This window comes from Rana temporaria, chromosome 4 (assembly GCF_905171775.1).
Source record: "Rana temporaria chromosome 4, aRanTem1.1, whole genome shotgun sequence".
NCBI classification, from domain to species: Eukaryota; Metazoa; Chordata; class Amphibia; order Anura; family Ranidae; genus Rana; species Rana temporaria.
The window spans coordinates 121,961,669-121,978,795 of NC_053492.1; the positions used below are offsets into that span (position 1 = coordinate 121,961,669).

General features: G+C 42.6%; 1 protein-coding gene across 1 annotated transcript in view; it reads right to left on the reverse strand.

Annotated features, from left to right (window-relative positions):
• Positions 1-16,492, reverse strand: part of GPC1 (glypican 1) — a 117,964-nt gene extending 101,472 nt beyond the window's left edge. The window contains exon 1 of the mRNA XM_040348993.1: positions 15,595-16,492. Coding sequence (XP_040204927.1) covers positions 15,595-15,760 — 166 coding nt within the window. The 5' untranslated portion in view covers positions 15,761-16,492. The remainder of the gene's footprint in view (positions 1-15,594) is intronic.
• Between the last annotated feature and the right edge of the window lie 635 nt (positions 16,493-17,127).

The window sequence follows — 17,127 nt, forward strand, 5'->3', positions numbered from 1 at the left end:
GGCGCGGGAAACGAGCGGGGAGGACGCGAGGACGCCGCAGAAGGACGCCGGACCCGACGAAGAGGACACCCGAAGCCGCAGAAGGACGCCGGACCCGACGAAGAGGACACCCGAAGCCGCCGGACCCGACGAGGCCGTCGCGCAAGACACCAAAACTGTAAGTACAAAAAAAACTTTTTCCACAGGTTTGAGGGCAACTTTAGGGGTGCGCGGTATACGCGGGAGCGCGTTACACCGCGATAAATACGGTATTATCTTTCACAGAGATCACATTACTCCCCCTGATGAGATCTTCATCTGCTGTCTTTTCCAGTGGGATAGAACCATCGTTGTCCAGCCATTAAAGCGGAGGTTCACCCTAAAAAACATCTATGTACCATCCCGTCCAGCATACTAGCGTCAGCTACAGTATGCCTTTTTTTTTTTTTTTTGCGCTGTATTTACCGTTTAATCCTTCACTTTCTTTTCAGACTCCCGCGGGGAGTAGGCGTTCCTATGAAGAGAGGAACATGATTGACGTCTGGCTATGGCGCGTCACGTGTTCCGAAAATAGCCGGACTAGGTCTCGGCTCTTCACCGCGCTATACGGCGCCTGCGCACGGACTAGGAGCTGACTGCGCAGGCGCCGTACACAGCCAAGTCCTATTTCGGCTATTTTCTGTCTGAGAAGAAAGTGAAGGATTAAACGGTAAATACAGCACAAAAACAAAAAAACAAAAAGGCATACTGTAGCTGACGCTAGCATGCTGGACGGGATGGTATATAATTCTTTTAGGGTGAACCTCCGCTTTAACCAGGCTCAGCATCTACCCTGGAATTCTGCATTGTGGGCATATGTCGCCGAATGTATACAGCCCTACATGAGAGTGCCATTTGTTACAGGTTTCAGCCCTTGCGTATTTCAGCATGTCATCGATTTTGATAGGCTGCTGGCAGCAGGGCTGGACATTATACCTGTGCCCTCCCGGGTGCCCAAATACACCAGGATTCAACACACGTGACTGTCAAACCACCAGTGTTACATAAGGCCTGGAGGAAGGAAGACTGAGGAAATGCTGATGACATCATTTCAGCCTAGGCAGATACTTGGCTGCTTTTTAGCTATGAAAAGTACAACATTTCTAAATGTATATTATTTGTATATTGTGACATGCTGAGGATCGATATAAGCAAACTGGCAAAGTAACTTAAAAGGATGTTGTTTTCCAGTAAAAGATGGATTTATATAGAAACTGCAAGCCAAGCACTTGGTGTAGCCTTATTGATCTCAGTTTGACAGGCGGAATTTACAAAGCATCGCAACCATGGCATGTGTACAGGTCGGCAGCAAAACTGTGGCTCAACTGCCTGTTTTTAACAACCCCCCCCCAGACAGTTGGTGAGCATGAACAGCCAACATTTGTTGTCGTTAATTCAGCTAACAATTGTCTGATGGAGCATACACACGGTCGGATAATCTGACACAACACGTCCATCAGACAATTATTGGCATAAAATTGGATCGTGTGTACGGGCCTTAACAATACACAATTGTCAGCCAACAAACACGAACGTAGTGACGTATTAGGAATTTCAGCTTTTGAGCGCCACCCTTTGGGCCCCTTCTGCTAATTTTGTGTTTGGTGAGCATTGATTCCGAGCATGCGTGTTTGTACTTTCCACTTTTGTGTGACAGACTTGTGTACTGACGATACGAAAATCAGACAACAGACCACTGACCGTCAAAAATTTACTAGCCTGTCGACAAACATTTTGTTGGCCGAAAGTTGGACAACGACTGTCAGAAGGAGCGTACTAATGCCCCATACACACTATTAGATTTTCTGTAGATTTTTGTCTTCAGATTTACCAAAACCATATAATATGAGGTCAAACCTTATGAGTTTCAATTTGTATGCAATCAGGCAGACCCTTGCACTACATGGTTTTGATAAATCTGAAGACAAAAATCTGCAGAAAATCTAATAGTGTGTATTGGGCTTAAAGCGGGGTTCCGGCCACGATTTATTTATTTTTGGCCAATTAAATCGCATTATATTAAAGATCACATTAATGATAATAAAACATCCCCAATTGATCGCTAAAGAAATAAAAAACTTGCCTCGTTTGCAGCATTGAAAGATGTGGCCGTTGCCATCCTAGTTGAGGGCATCTGAAGCCCAGTACATTTTTTTTTACTTCTCTCGGTGGAGAGGTGCATGCTGGGTAACCTCTCGATCTCCCGCGTGCGCATTAGAGCTCCGCTCATAGCGGCGGTTGTTTGTGCAGTTGTCATAACAACGGGCGGCGGCGGAGGAACGTCCCGCCCCATTGTTATGACAACGTAGATAACACAGATGTGCGTGCTCTCTCTTGTGCTGCTTGTTTAATAAGTAGTAAGGGCTTTGTGCCCTTTTTCAACATGGAGCGGTACGTGTTTCGCGTCATTTCCAGTTTTTGGGCACAGAAGAGCGCACAGTCTCCTGGGAAATTATGACACTAATTTCCCAGGAGTCTGTGCGGCTTAGTGAGCAGAGCAGAAGGACCGCGGTCCAGGAAGAAGGCAGATTAGAAATTCTGCCTAGCAACAAGCTAATACAGGGAAGTAAAAATGTTTTTTTTTTGCATAACATTATTAAACGGATTAAAAGGAACATATTAACGAAAAGTGTGATTTTTAGGGTGGAGCTCCGCTTTAATGGTCAGATTTTAGGACAACAGACAATCCCCTGCCAACAATCATATCGTATGTACAAGGCTTTAGACACAACACACATAGGTAGATCCAAGTACAATGCCGCAACTTTGCGGCGGCGTAGCTTAAGGAATTTAAGCTACGCCGCCGTAAGTTAGCGAGGCAAGTACATGATTCACAATGTACTTGCCTGCTAACTTACGGCGGCGTAGCCTAAATCGGCGGGCGTAAGGGCGCCCAATTCAAATGTCTTTGAGGGGGGCGTGTTTTATGTTAATGAGGCTTGACCTCACGTTTTTTAAATTTTTAAGTACTGCGCATGCGCCGGGCGCCTACATTTCCCAGTGTGCATTGCGGCTAAGTACGCCGCACGGGCCTATTGATTTTGACGTGGACGTAAATAACGTAAATCCCGATTCACGGATGACTTACGGAAACAACGTAAAAAAATCGAATTTCGACGCGGGAACGGCGGCCATACTTCACATTACTATTCCAACAGGGCCTAGCTCTAACTTTACGCGGCCTATCTCTTACGTAAATGGCGTAAAAGTACTGCGTCGGCCGGGCGTACGTTCGTGAATCGGCGTATCTACTAATTTGCATAATCTACGCCGACCGCAATTGAAGCGCCACCTAGCGGCCATCCGAAATATTACAATCTAAGATAGGACGGCGCAAGCCGTCGTATCTTAGATATGTTTAACTGTATCTCTGTTTGAGCATACGCTTAAACATAAGTCGGCGTAGATTCTGAGTTAGGTCGGCTTATCTACTGATAAGCCGGCCTAACTTTTTTAAACTCTTTCTGAATCTACCTAACAGACTGCACTTCATTTTGGAAAACTTTTTGTTGATGAGCAGCTGCAGCCACTACTCAGTGTATTCTGACAGCAGGGGGACCTGCTGTCAAATAGTGCCACAACATGAGGGATTCCTCTATCCACCTCACTCATGTGGATAGAGAAAACATTATTTTTTATCGTTTAGCCCACTGACTAAGCAAAAAAAAAAAAGACTAACCATCTATGGCCAGCTTTAGCCATGTAATCAAAAGTCACCTATGTAGCTCTACCTTCATCTGGCCATTGACACCCTCCTGTCCGTGTGAACTTTGACTCGTCATTCTCCATTGTCCAACCATCCAGCTCTTCTTCTCCAGGCACAGAACAGATGAGGCAGTCACACATTCCTCTCCCCTCTCTCACTCCTCTTATAACCTCGGGGGGAAACCTCATAGCATTGATGACTTCCTTGATTACAGATTTATCTTGTTTCAACTGTTCTCCCCCCTAAAGCTATTTTTCTTCATTAATCCATGCACACAATTAAATCCCCCAGTACCTCTTATGTGTGATGCTATTGCATGCCATCTATTTGCAATGGTTCTTTCATCCAGGATGACACTGCAAAGGGTTTTTGCCTTATTGAACTCAGTTACTATTTCATTTGATACATACAGTAATTGCAGCGTTCATCAGTTCTTAATACAGATAGCTTTGCTTATGCTGACAATCCAAAGGATTCAATAGGAACATACGACATAAGGTTATCATTTCTCTTTCAAGCAAATTATCAACAATTATTCATGCTGGGCCATTGTATTCTGATAGCAGCATCCAGTGCTGTCGGAATACACTGATCAGTGGCTGCAGCTGTTGAGAAGCCCAAAAAATGTTGACATGTTCCTTCATTATGGGAGGATTAAAACATTGACCTATGTTCAGTTGGGACGGTCACACTCTGGGGGTTATTTACTAAAACCGGAGTGTGTAAAATCTGGTGCAGCTCTGCATAGAAACCAATCAGATTTGACTTTTTTTTTTGTCAAAGCTTAACCCCCCTAACGGTAAACCCGAGCGTGACTCGGGGTTGGTTTTCAATGCTAAAATCGGTATCCCCGAGTCACGCTCGGGGTGGACGTGCAGCGGCGCGGCTTACCTTTTGCTGGATCCACGGGCAAGTTACTCACCTTGTCCCTGGATCCAGCGATGCCATCCCGTTGTGTGAGCGAGCGGGACCTCCTCGCTCGATTCACAGTCCCCGTGTGCCGCCGATCTCCGTTCCCTGCGACGTTACGACGCACGGGGACGGAGAACGGCGCCAAATTCAAAAAAGTAAACAAACAGTTTACATACAGTATACTGTAATCTTATATATTACAGTACTGTATGTAAAAAATACACACCCCCCTTGTCCCTAGTGGTCTGCCCAGTGTCCTGCATGTACTTTTATAAAAATAAAAAATGTCATTTCTGCCTAAAAACTGTAGATTGTCCAAAAGTGTCCCTTTATGTCAAAAATGGTTTTAGATCAGCTAGAAAACAGCGATAATAAATTATAATCACTTGCAGAAATGTGCGATAGCGATTTGTGGGGAAATTCGTCATAAAAAAAAAAAAATAATGACAGCGACAATTCTGCAACTGAGCAAATTTCAGTGATTTTGAGTTGATTACATTATTGAATAATTTTTATTATAATTATATTATTATTTGTTATAATTATTTATAATTATTTATTATATTATAATTTATAATTTTGTTTTAAAAAAAAATCATACCCGGGATGCCTACAAGACTCTTGTTTGGTCAGATTTAAGTGAGTTATTTCTAAAAATTACAGGCCTACAGTATAAAAAAACAAATTTCCTTGCAAAATAATTGTACCGCTTTAGGTATGTAATTCCAGACAGAATCATACCGCCAGGGAGGTTAAAGGGGTTGTAAAGTCAGAAGGTTTTCTTATCTTAATGCAAGATAAAAAGCCTTCTGTGTTAAGCAGCCCCCCAATACTTACCTGAGCTCCCTCCTATGCAGAAATATCCATGAGTCCCTCGGCCACCCAGGACTCTCCCTCCTGTTTGGCTAAGACACATTGGCAGCGCCATTAACTCACGCTGCTGTCAATAAAATTCAGTTAGCCAATCAGGAGAGAGAGGGGCGGGGCCGAACTGAAGCTCCATGTCTGAATGGACACAGGGAGCTGCAGCATGGTTCAGGTGCCCCAATAGCAAGCTGCTTGCTGTGGGGGCACTCAACAGGAGTAAGGGGCCAGGATCAGTGAAGAGGGACCAGAGAAGAGGAGGATTGCAAATCCACTGCACAGAGCAGGCAAGTATAACATGATTTTTTATTTTTATTTTTAAAGACTTTACAATCACTTTAATTGAACAAGTGGAAGTTAAGCAGGCCATACATGGGTCAAATTCAGAAAGAATTTTCTTACGAAAATCATAACTAAGAATTTTCTTTCAAATTTTGTCCCATTAGTGGCCTGCAGCAATGGCTGATGTTCATGTGGCCATCCAATTTGAGTGATCAGGCATGTTGGAAATTTTTGGAAAAACAAACTAATTTCTAATCAGTGATGGGAGAATCGTGCAAGAAATATAAAAGAAAAATAAATGTGCATGAGCTGTGTCCTGGAAGAAAAGAAAATTCCCTGCCACGAAAATTATTTTCTGTAGCAACAAGAAGATGAAATTGAAGGCTTAGTTGGTCGAATTTCGAAATCAAAGGTGACACCATCGGATCAAAAAAGCACAAAATTTCACAAATGTATGGCCGGCTTTAGAAGCCGATTGGCTACCACGCACAGCTGAACCAGAATTTGCAATCTGCAGCTTTAGTAAATCAACCCCACTGATCAAAATTCTAACAAAATCCTTACAAATTCTAATCATTGTATGGCCAGCTTAGAGGCAATGTTTTTTTTTTTTTTTTTAATACAGTAAAGGAGGGTTAGAACCCCTGCTAAGGATTTTTTTCTTTTTGCCCTTCATGTCCCATTGGGGAGATTTCCCTTCACTTCCTGTCTCATAGCCAAAACAGGAAGTGAGAGGAAATCACTCCAAAGTGAGGGAATCCCAGATGTCACCAGGACTAGCGTCCCCATTGGAAGATTTCCCCTCTCTTACTGTTCTGGGTACAACACAAAATTTTCTTTTACTAGTAACTGTAAACATGAGAAATAAAAAGGATCAATACCCCCAATAGGGACACCGACTGTAATTATCCGACAGATGTTTTAATTCCTCTATAATCTATCCGAAACAAAAAAATTGCCTTTAGTGAATGAATGAATGAAAACTTATATAGCGCAACACATGCGAACTTAATCGCCTCTGGGCGCTTGTTGTTAGTCATACTTTAATTGCCTTTATTCCTTCCACCACGGGTGGAAGGGAAAAAGAGTGCTTGATTCTCCACCAACACAGTCACTGTTGATGGGGATATCTCTCCCACAGCACTATTGTGTTCTGTTGGCGGGGGAGCCACCCCTGCCGGCAGAACACAATGATCACTGCAGGCTGCTATAGCTGCCTGCAGTGATTACATGTAAAAAAAAATCCAACAAGCTGGTTATACTGATGTCGATTGATGGATAGACTTCAATACAACCAGCCTGCCCATAGATGGATTAAAATCATATAAAATCAGCTGCTATAATCATATGACTAGGTCCATCTTGTAATAAGAGGAAATCATGTCATCAGGAAATTACATTTATTGGGGAGCTCAGTGCATACCCACCGGATAGAATGCCCCCCGAATACCAGCATCTGACTTTTTCAGAGCTGCAAATGCTTCTTTTTTGTTAAAGGGCACCTGTCATGAGAGAAATGCCCCCTCACACTGACATGCTTTTGATGCATTTCCATTGACTTACAATGGAAGACGCCTATTTTGTGGACTTTTTAAGGCACAGCGCACCTGCAGTGTGAACAGTTACATAGAATTTACACTCTGTTCACATGAAATGCGGCTGCTTCAGCACAACTTCAAAGCTGCCAGTCAGTGCGATTTCATGTGTGGCTTGCCTACATCTGTGCGAATTCAAGCACAGATGTCTATGCAAGTCGCACATGGAATTTGCCAAAAATAGTGCAGGAGCCTTTTTCAACTGGTGCAAGTTGGAGTTGCACCAATTTGAACGGTTCCATAGGCACAAATAGGGTGCGACTTATGCGATTTTAAACTGTCAAAGTCACACCGGTGTGAATGGAGGCCTAAAGTGGTGAGCACTGGTACAAGTAGGGAGAGGAGGGGAGGAGGACAGAGGACACAGACATAGGGAGAGCTGCAGAGAGCAAGCCTGACAGAATCACACAAACTCAGTGCTCAGCAGCCATGATTATTGTGGTCAGTTTGCAGAGGGGAAGGTATAGTCAGGCAGGATCAGACAGATTTTTTAGGGTATACAGGGGGCCAAATGACACAGCACAAACATGTTTCTGGGTTTTGGGTTAACAAACGCTTTAATGGGGAATAGGTTTCATGTGCTTTTGTCACCCTGGAAAAGCATGGCAAAAGCACACCAGTGTGAAAGTGGTCAAAGGCTGTCATTGCTGACTGCTGTCTGCTGGTTGCCTGCCTGTCATGCTGATCTTATTATTTCAATGCCTTGGGCTTGTTCACACCTTTCTGCACTTATAAATCGCAGCAAGGGACACAGAAATCCATTGTTTTCTATGGACCTTGTATACACTATAACAAAGCATTTTTCCACACCGCACCAGCGCTCTATCTGTCTGCTGAGCTGCCTACATAGAAATGAAAACGGTCATTTCATAAAAACGTTAATTTCATAAAAGACAAACATTGCTTTGTGTTGTGAACGCACAAGACCCCCCCCCCCCCCCACTGCCCATAGAGAGCGAACACCAGCCACCAGGGCTGGGACAAGGGGTGGGCAAAAGGGAAAGTTGCCCTGGGCACAGTGAAGAAAAGGGGCAAAAAAATGGATGCAGGGTAGTACCCCCATTTTACAGCATGTATGAATAGTGGGGGATGGAGGCCCAATTCCGGATCCTTGCCCTGGGCGCTGGCAGTCACTATTTTCCTGAGCAGGCTTAAACCAGGAGGGAGCGGCCAAATTTCAACCTAGTGATCAACCTCTGTAAACTTCTGTTTGATTAGTGCCGTTAGCTATAGCCGGCAGTGCTGATTAGTGTAATCTGAGGACAGGGAAGCCTCCCTACTGTCAGAAGAAAACAAAAGTCCATGGGAGGGACTCCCCCATTCACCTTGAATGTGTGGATGAGGTGGGGGAATCGATTCATTTTCTTTTGTTCGACCTGCTGGTTGAAAAAAATAAAATGAATCATGTATGGCTTGCTGTAGCAGCTCAAGGTGCCATAGTGCTAATCAGTGTATTCTGATGGCGGGAAGTCTCCCCATAGTCAGAATACAACTGCTTAGTGTGAGGATTTTCCTATCTACCTCTAACGTGTGGATAGCAGAATCGAGTCATTTGTTTTAAAACATGCAAAAAAAATGCAAGGAGACGTTCATGTTTTTTTCCCAATAAATAGTTTTTGATTGGCTAAAAATCATAAAAAAAAGCCTCAGACATCTACAAAAACATGCAAACGCCTGTGCAAACGTTCCAAACTGCTCAGTGCTAATGTGAGTGCAGCCTTATAGCTGGTGGTTGTAGTTCAGTCTTTGCTCAGGATAAGCAATGAAGAGCAAATCAGCATGTCGCACTTTCCTAATCGTCAACCATGATTTTATGTCTAGGGGTTCTCATCCACTATTGACATTTGCAAGGACACAGTTAATGGCTCCTATTTGATTTGCTCTGCTGAGTCTCAGCCCCTTTATATTTTCTACTGTTATGTCTAATGAGCTCGGGACCTCAGAGCCTGGCCAGCCAGCAATCATTAGTGACTATCAGAACAATGGAGCTACAACAGAAATGACAACGCTATAGATACATAGAGATTAAAGTATATCTAAAAACCTTTTTTTTTTTTTTTTTAGATAGAGACTGAAAGGGTTAAAATGTGTCAGAACCTGAGGAGCGGCAGTGTTGCCTTGCAGGTAGGTGGAGGGGAGGTAAAAACGCAGTAAAAGTTCTAACCCCCTAACTGCTCTACCCAAATCTAAAAAATAAGAGTGTTGCCATACACTTAGACCCCATTCACACCTAGGCGTTTTTACGCCTGTAGCGCTACGCCTCTGCCGCCAGAGGGCTGGAAATACATGTCCCTCTATGGAGATGGTTCACATCTCCACGCCGAACGCCGGACGCCTGTCGCCTGCGGCGTGAAAAAAGGTCCCGGACCTTTTTTTCAGGCGTCTTCGAGCGTTCGGCTAGGAGATGGCAATCATCTCCATAGAGGGGGTCATCTTGGGACACATCTAGGCGGACAATACCCGCGTTTTGTCGCCGCAAATCGCGGTACAAAACGCCGCTATTTTTACCGCGATTTGCGGCGACAAAACGCCGCGATTTCGTCCGTCTAGATGTGGCCCTCCAGCTGTTGTAAAACTACAAGTCCCATCATGCCTCTGCCTGTGGGAGTCATGCTGGTAACTGTCATTCTTGCAATGCCTCATTGGACTTGTAGTTTTGCAACAGCTGGAGGGCCACCAGTTTGAGACGCCTGATCTACTATATTCATATACTGTATCAATCTATTGTATATATCCCTCTCTCTATCTATTGTATCTACTTACTCTATCTATCTATCTATCTATCTATCTATCTATCTATCTATCTATCTATCTATCTACTGTATCAATCTGCTGTATCAATCTATCTATGTATCTATTCATTGTATCTACCTAATGTCTCTATCTACTGTATCTATAAAAAAATTTTTTATCAATCTACTATATCTATCAACCTATCAGTTTACTGTATCAATCTACTGTATTTATATATCAATTTACTCTATCAATCTACTCTATCTACTGTATCTACCTACTGTATCTACCTACCATATCAATCTATTCTCTCTGTATATACTGTCTATATCTATCTATTCTATTACTGTATCAATATACTCTATCTATACTGTATCTATTGTATCTACCGACTGTATCTATTTACTATATCAATCTACTGTATCTATTTTTTGTATCTACCTACTGTATCTGTCTATTAATTTACTATATCAATCTACTGTATCTATCTACTGTCTCTATCTATCTATCTATCTATTGTATCTACCGACTGTATCTATTTACTATATCAATCTACTCTATCTACTGTATCTACCTACTGTATCTATTTACTATATCAATCCACTGTATCTATCTACTGTCTCTATCTATTGTATCTACCGACTGTATCTATTTACTATATCAATCTACTTCATCATTTTTTTGTATCTACCTACTGTATCTATCTATGAATTTACTATATTAATCAACTGTCTCTATCTATCTATTGTATCTACTGACTGTATCTATTTACTATATCAATCTACTGTATCTACTGTATCAATCTACTGTATCTATTGTATCTACCTACTGTATCTATTTACTATATCAATCCACTGTATCTATCTACTGTCTCTATGTATTGTGTATTACTGTATCTATCTACTCTATCAATTTACTGTATCAATCTACTGTATCTACCTACTGTATATATTTACTACATTAATGTACTTATCAACTTTTTCAATCAACTGTATCTGTCTATCAATCTACTGTATCTAGATACTGTCTCTATAAAATTACTGTATCAATTTACCGTATCTATCTATCTATTGTATCTACCTATTGTATCTATCTATCTATCTATTGTATCTACCTATTGTATCTATCTATCTATTGTATCTACCTATTGTATCTATCTATCTATCTATCTATCTATCTATCTATCTATCTATCTATCTATCTATCTACCTACCTATCTTCACCTATCTCTCTAATATTTATTTGTACTCTTTATTTTACTGTATGTTGGACCTCGAATTGCTTTTGTGTCCCCAGCATTAAACCTTTACAAGCATTGCCATAAATCAGTGTAGTTATACGTGCCATATAACAGTGACTTTGGAGCTGAAGCAGTCATTAGGCAGTGTTTACAAACACAAATAAAGGAGGAAGAATGAACCATAATAAACACATTACTGGCTAAGCAATAATGATTCCTAACTTTTGCTTTATTCATGAAGATCTCGTTTGCTCTAGGTTTAACTGTTCCACTATCTATTTCTTCAACCATTACAATTCAGTATTGTTTAAGAGGAGCAGCTGTTTTTTCATTTTAATTATTGTTATTTTATATTGATTTGGCGCGGAATTTCACCCTTTTAACTGTTCCAATGTCTGAGCTATAAAGTCCCATGAAAACATACAATGAGAGGTATAACATATGCTGGGCATAAAAATGTGGCCACTTTTCAAAAGTCCAAATTCAGGAAATACGTTGCACGCGCATGCGCATGCAGGGGTAAACGCCAATGCAAAGCAGAAGCATCAGCATTTACTAGAGTATGACCACGTACCGCTATTCACGTGTACGGCAGGCAGGCTTCATGTGACACCTGTGGCTCGGCAGGCATGGGAAAATATCTGGAACTGTACACCCAGCATACTTGTAGCCAGTCATTGTTGGTGTGCATGAGGCCTAAGGGACTCTGGGCATTGGTGGAGTATTTCAGTGTCTTACCTGTTTTCCTCCAGTCATCAAAAACAATTTACCATATATAATCACATGACTGCAGCAATGCTTTCTGATGTGTCACCGGCCTAAGAAGCCAGACTAAAGCAACTATATGGTGGCATGTCCCAACAGGTCTCGGCTCAGAAGACACTGGCTGGCAAACACCTGGCTCATCAAGCTGTCACTACCAGTGTGTGGCTGAAATCTTAATATGAGGCAATTACACTTGACAATAGGACTGAACTGGTACTGGAAAATTGGCTGCCATGCCAGGGTAGATATACATGACGGTGACACCTTATTAAAGTGTGGTAATCACTCTAATTCTAGCTGTTAATAAACAAGGATTTATTTATTTTATTTGTAAACGGCAAGGTCCTAAGCCTCGCTGCATGTGTGAGGAGCTGCGTTTGCGTGGGCATGGCAGCCCATTCATTTAAATGGGCTACCGTGCTTGCATTTCCCTCAGAAAAAGGTGCATGCGCCTTTTTTTTAAAAGCGCGACCACTCATTTTGACCATGTGTTTTCCCTGTGGTTCCTGCACCCGAAAATGCGCTGTGTTTTTACATGCATGGAGGTGCGATTCAGAATGAATGGCAGCCCCGTGCATTTTCTTGCAGCAGTACATTTTCACTGGGGGTGCTGTTGTGGGAATCGCTGCAATTCCCACAGCCACCTGCATAGATGTGAACCGAGCATCAACATTTTTACCACCCTATAGAACATGGGTTAGTCGGGACATAGTGTAAGTATTAATTAATTACAGGTATCTATCTATACAGCGCTGGTACTTTACATATTATACATTCACATCAGTCCCTGCCCTCAAGCAACTTACAACCTAAGGTCCCTATCTCACATGCATATACACACATACTAGAGTCAAATTAGAAAGGAGCCAACTAACCTATCAGCATTTATATGGAGTGTGGGAGGAAACCGGAGTACCTTGAGGAAATTCATGCAAGCACTGTTAAGACATGCAAACTCGATGTCCTCTAAGGGATTTGAACTGAAGACCCTAGTGCTGCAAGGCATAAGTGCTAACCACTAGCTTAATACTATACTATAGCTGTATAGCTAGTATACTATCTAGAACAGTAGCAGTATATTTATGATTTTTGCATTAAAATGATGTGTATTTACAATTACTTGCACCCCGTTCTATGAAAAAGCCACGATCCATACTATTGTACAACTATCATAGGCTTGTTTTAGCAGAGGTAAGCTGAGAGATCACATTAGATGGACATATGAACATTTGTAAAATTCTTATTCTTTAGAATTAACAGATGGTTTTCTGTTATATTCATTACAAAGAACTATTCCGTGAGGAACGAATGATAATCATAAATACACTAAAGGAAAAACACATTTAATTTGTGTTATCGGGTAACTACTCAAAGTAGGACCAGCAGAGCTCAGAGTTCAGCTCTTATAGAAGGTAGACAGTTCTAGCCTAATTAAGACATCCTGAAATTAGGAGACTTCAAACATTAATTCTCCAGCTCTGGATGCCATGATTTTAAACAAAATGTCTTAATTAGAACAGTGCAAAAAAACAGTGGCCTGCATTCAGCCACTGACAACAAAACAGAAAACAGCTTTCAGCATGTTAGAAGGGGTACACTAATTAAAAGCTCATTCCTGGTTGGTGGTTGTGGGTTATTGCCGGTTTTCTAAAATATCCTAAGTCTACTGATCGGACTGACAGTACTGATGCTGTCTAGTTCTGCATTTCTCTTATTATCATGGAGGAACCTTAACTTAACTTTCAGGTTTCAGGGAACCCCTGCTAATAATTACTAAATCCACATAACAGTGGCGGCCAATGGAAGAATGCTTCCTACACTGGTGGTCAATGAGAAGGATACCCCACTTATATCTACAAAGGTTAGTGGAAGAATGCTTCCTACGTTAGTGGTCAATGAGAAGAATATTCTACTTACAGGTATCTACAAAGGTCAGTAGAAGAATGCTTCCTACATTAGTGGTCAATGAGAAGAACACCCCAATTACAGGTATCTACAAAGGTCAGTGGAAGAATGCTTCCTACACTAGTGGTCAATGAGAAGAACACCCCAACAACAGCTATCTACAAAGGTAAGTAGAAGAATGCTTCCAACACTAGTGGTCAATGAGAAGAACACCCCAGTTACAGGTATCTACAAAGGTCAGTAGAAGAATGCTTCCTACGTTAGTGGTCAATGAGAAGAACACTCCAGTTACAGGTATCTACAGTAGAAGAATGCTTCCTACGTTAGTGGTCAATGAGAAAAATATTCTACTTACAGGTATCTACAAAGGTCAGTAGAAGAATGCTTCCTACATTAGTGGTCAATGAGAAGAACACCCCAACAACAGCTATCTACAAAGGTCAGTAGAAGAATGCTTCCTACGTTAGTGGTCAATGAGAAGAACACCCCAATTACAGGTATCTACAAAGGTCAGTGGAAGAAGTTAGTGGTCAATGAGAAGAATGCCCCACTTTCAGGTAACTACAAAGATCAGTGGAAGAATGCTTCCTACGTTAGTGGTCAATGAGAAGAACACCCCAATTACAGGTATCTACAAAGGTCAGTGGAAGAATACTTCCTACGTTGGTGGTCAATAAGAAGATTGCCCCACTTTCAGGTAACTACAAAGATCAGTGGAAGAATGCTTCCTACGTTAGTGGTCAATGAGAAGAACACCCCAATTACAGGTATCTACAAAGGTCAGTAGAAGAATGCTTCCTACGTTAGTGGTCAATGAGAAGAACGCCCCACTTTCATTTAACTACAAAGATCAGTGGAAGAATGCTTCCTACGTTGTTGGTCAATGAGAAGAACACCCCACTTTCAGGTAACTACAAAGATCAGTGGAAGAATGCTTCCTACGTTAGTGGTCAATGAGAAGAATGCCCCACTTTCAGGTAACTACAAAGGTCAGTGGTGATTGCTCCCTGCTCAAGGAACCGCTAGCAACGTTTGGGTTCAAATGATAAGGGCTGGTCAAGGAAATAAAAGCTTGTTACAGCAATGTGAACCTATAAGAACAGTTTCAGAACTACAACAAAAAAGATCTTGACCTGCCTGGCTTACTTACTAGCAGAATTCAAACATAATCCTGTGACATTTTATGTAGTGACTGATACAATGGCAAGAATTGAAGGTTTGGCAAAATGGAGATCATTTTGTGGTCTCCAATTGCCCCAGGCATTAGAAGATCAAGGCCTTCAAAGTACTGAGGATGTATATGTACCAACATGCTGGCTGTTACACCATGCTTGGACCTTTGGTTCCTCAACAGCTGGAGGCCACATACCGCTCTTCAGAACCTTCCTCTACAAAGCATTGACATGTTACTCGAGTTCTACAGCTTTTGTTTGGCGAGGCTGAAGATTGTGCTGATCATTGCAATTTAGTTCCAAGCATGTGAATAACATTTCACGAGAAATAGAATATCTCTTTCATGTCCACCTTTCGTCATTGCCTGTGTTGAAGAATCAGAGTATAAGAGTAGCACTCACCTGAGATCTCTGACTGGGGTACCCCATTGAGGTTAAAGCCCTTGGCACTGTACACCTGTCTCACCGATTCACAGCTCTTGGCTTTGCTCCCTGTATCTCCTGCTGCCCAATGTACCAAGAAGACCAGTCCAAGAGGCCACCATGAGTATCCACACATCCTCTCCATGTCCTCTGCGGATGGGCTACGTGTACCAGCCAAGAAATGTCACTGGAAGAGTTGGGAAGCTGGAGTTCAGAGGCAAAGGAAGCAAGCATGCACAGCCCAGCTGGCAATGCCAGGAAGCCCTCAGATCTGCTCCTACAGGACTTGTATATGGAGAGCACACTGACAGCAGCTAGCAAATGTTGTGGGTGCTAGGTGCTGATATCAGGGGCACACAGGGGCCCCAGGATCCATAGAAGACACAATGGGTGAACATGGGCATGTCCAGGATGTGGCACAGAGTGGGCACAGTTGAAGGCCAGGAATGCAGAGTGCTGGGACACTGCAATGGAATGAAGCTGGAGCCAGGCAGGGGGGACACTTGTGATGAAGGGGTGTAGTCCTTGAATTAGCACTGGATTCCAGCAATCACATCCAATGACCTATTTCTCTATAGAGGTGGCAGCGCTCATTGCAATCACTTGGGCTCCTTTGTGCAATGTACCATGTCTACATGATTCTCCCTGCCTGCCTTCTGCTCCGGGGGGTCAGTGTGCGGTGTCCTCCTCCATTCTGCCGCTGTGTATGATGGGGAGGGGGTCCCTCTAATCCGGGACAAGGTGATGCCCCTTCTCCCCCGGTCTAGGAGGAGGAGGAGGAGAGGGATGCGGCGGCTGCTGCTGCTGCTGTGCGCTCGCTGACTGATGCTGCCTGCTGTCCCCGCACCTCCCGTGTAGAATGAAGCTTCAACTCCAGCCGCACACTGCACATTGACAGCCGCCAGCCAATCACAGCCCCCGGCACAGCCCCGCTCTAATAGAATACAATTAGCATCCGGATTGGGTGTCAGGGTCAGCCAGGCAAGAGGTGGAGATCTATCTGCTGGGTGTGTATGAGAGAGAGACGAGAGAGAGACAGGGCATTGATGTCTACTACACAACTATCTCCATCGACATTGACAGATATATGCACACCATGCTGGATGCCCCTTATACAGTATATATACTGACAGATATATACACACCATGCTGGATCCCCCTTATACAGTATATATACTGACAGATATATACACACCATGCTGGATCCCCCTTATACATTATATATACTGACAGATATATACACACCATGCTGGATCCCCCTTATACATTATATACACACACCATGCTGGATGCCCCTTATACATTATATATACTGACAGATATATACACACCATGCTGGATCCCCCTTATACAGTATATATACTGACAGATATATACACACCATGCTGGATCCCCCTTATACAGTATATATACTGACAGATATATACACACCATGCTGGATCCCCCTTATACATTATATATACTGACAGATATATACACACCATGCTGGATCCCCCTTATACATTATATACA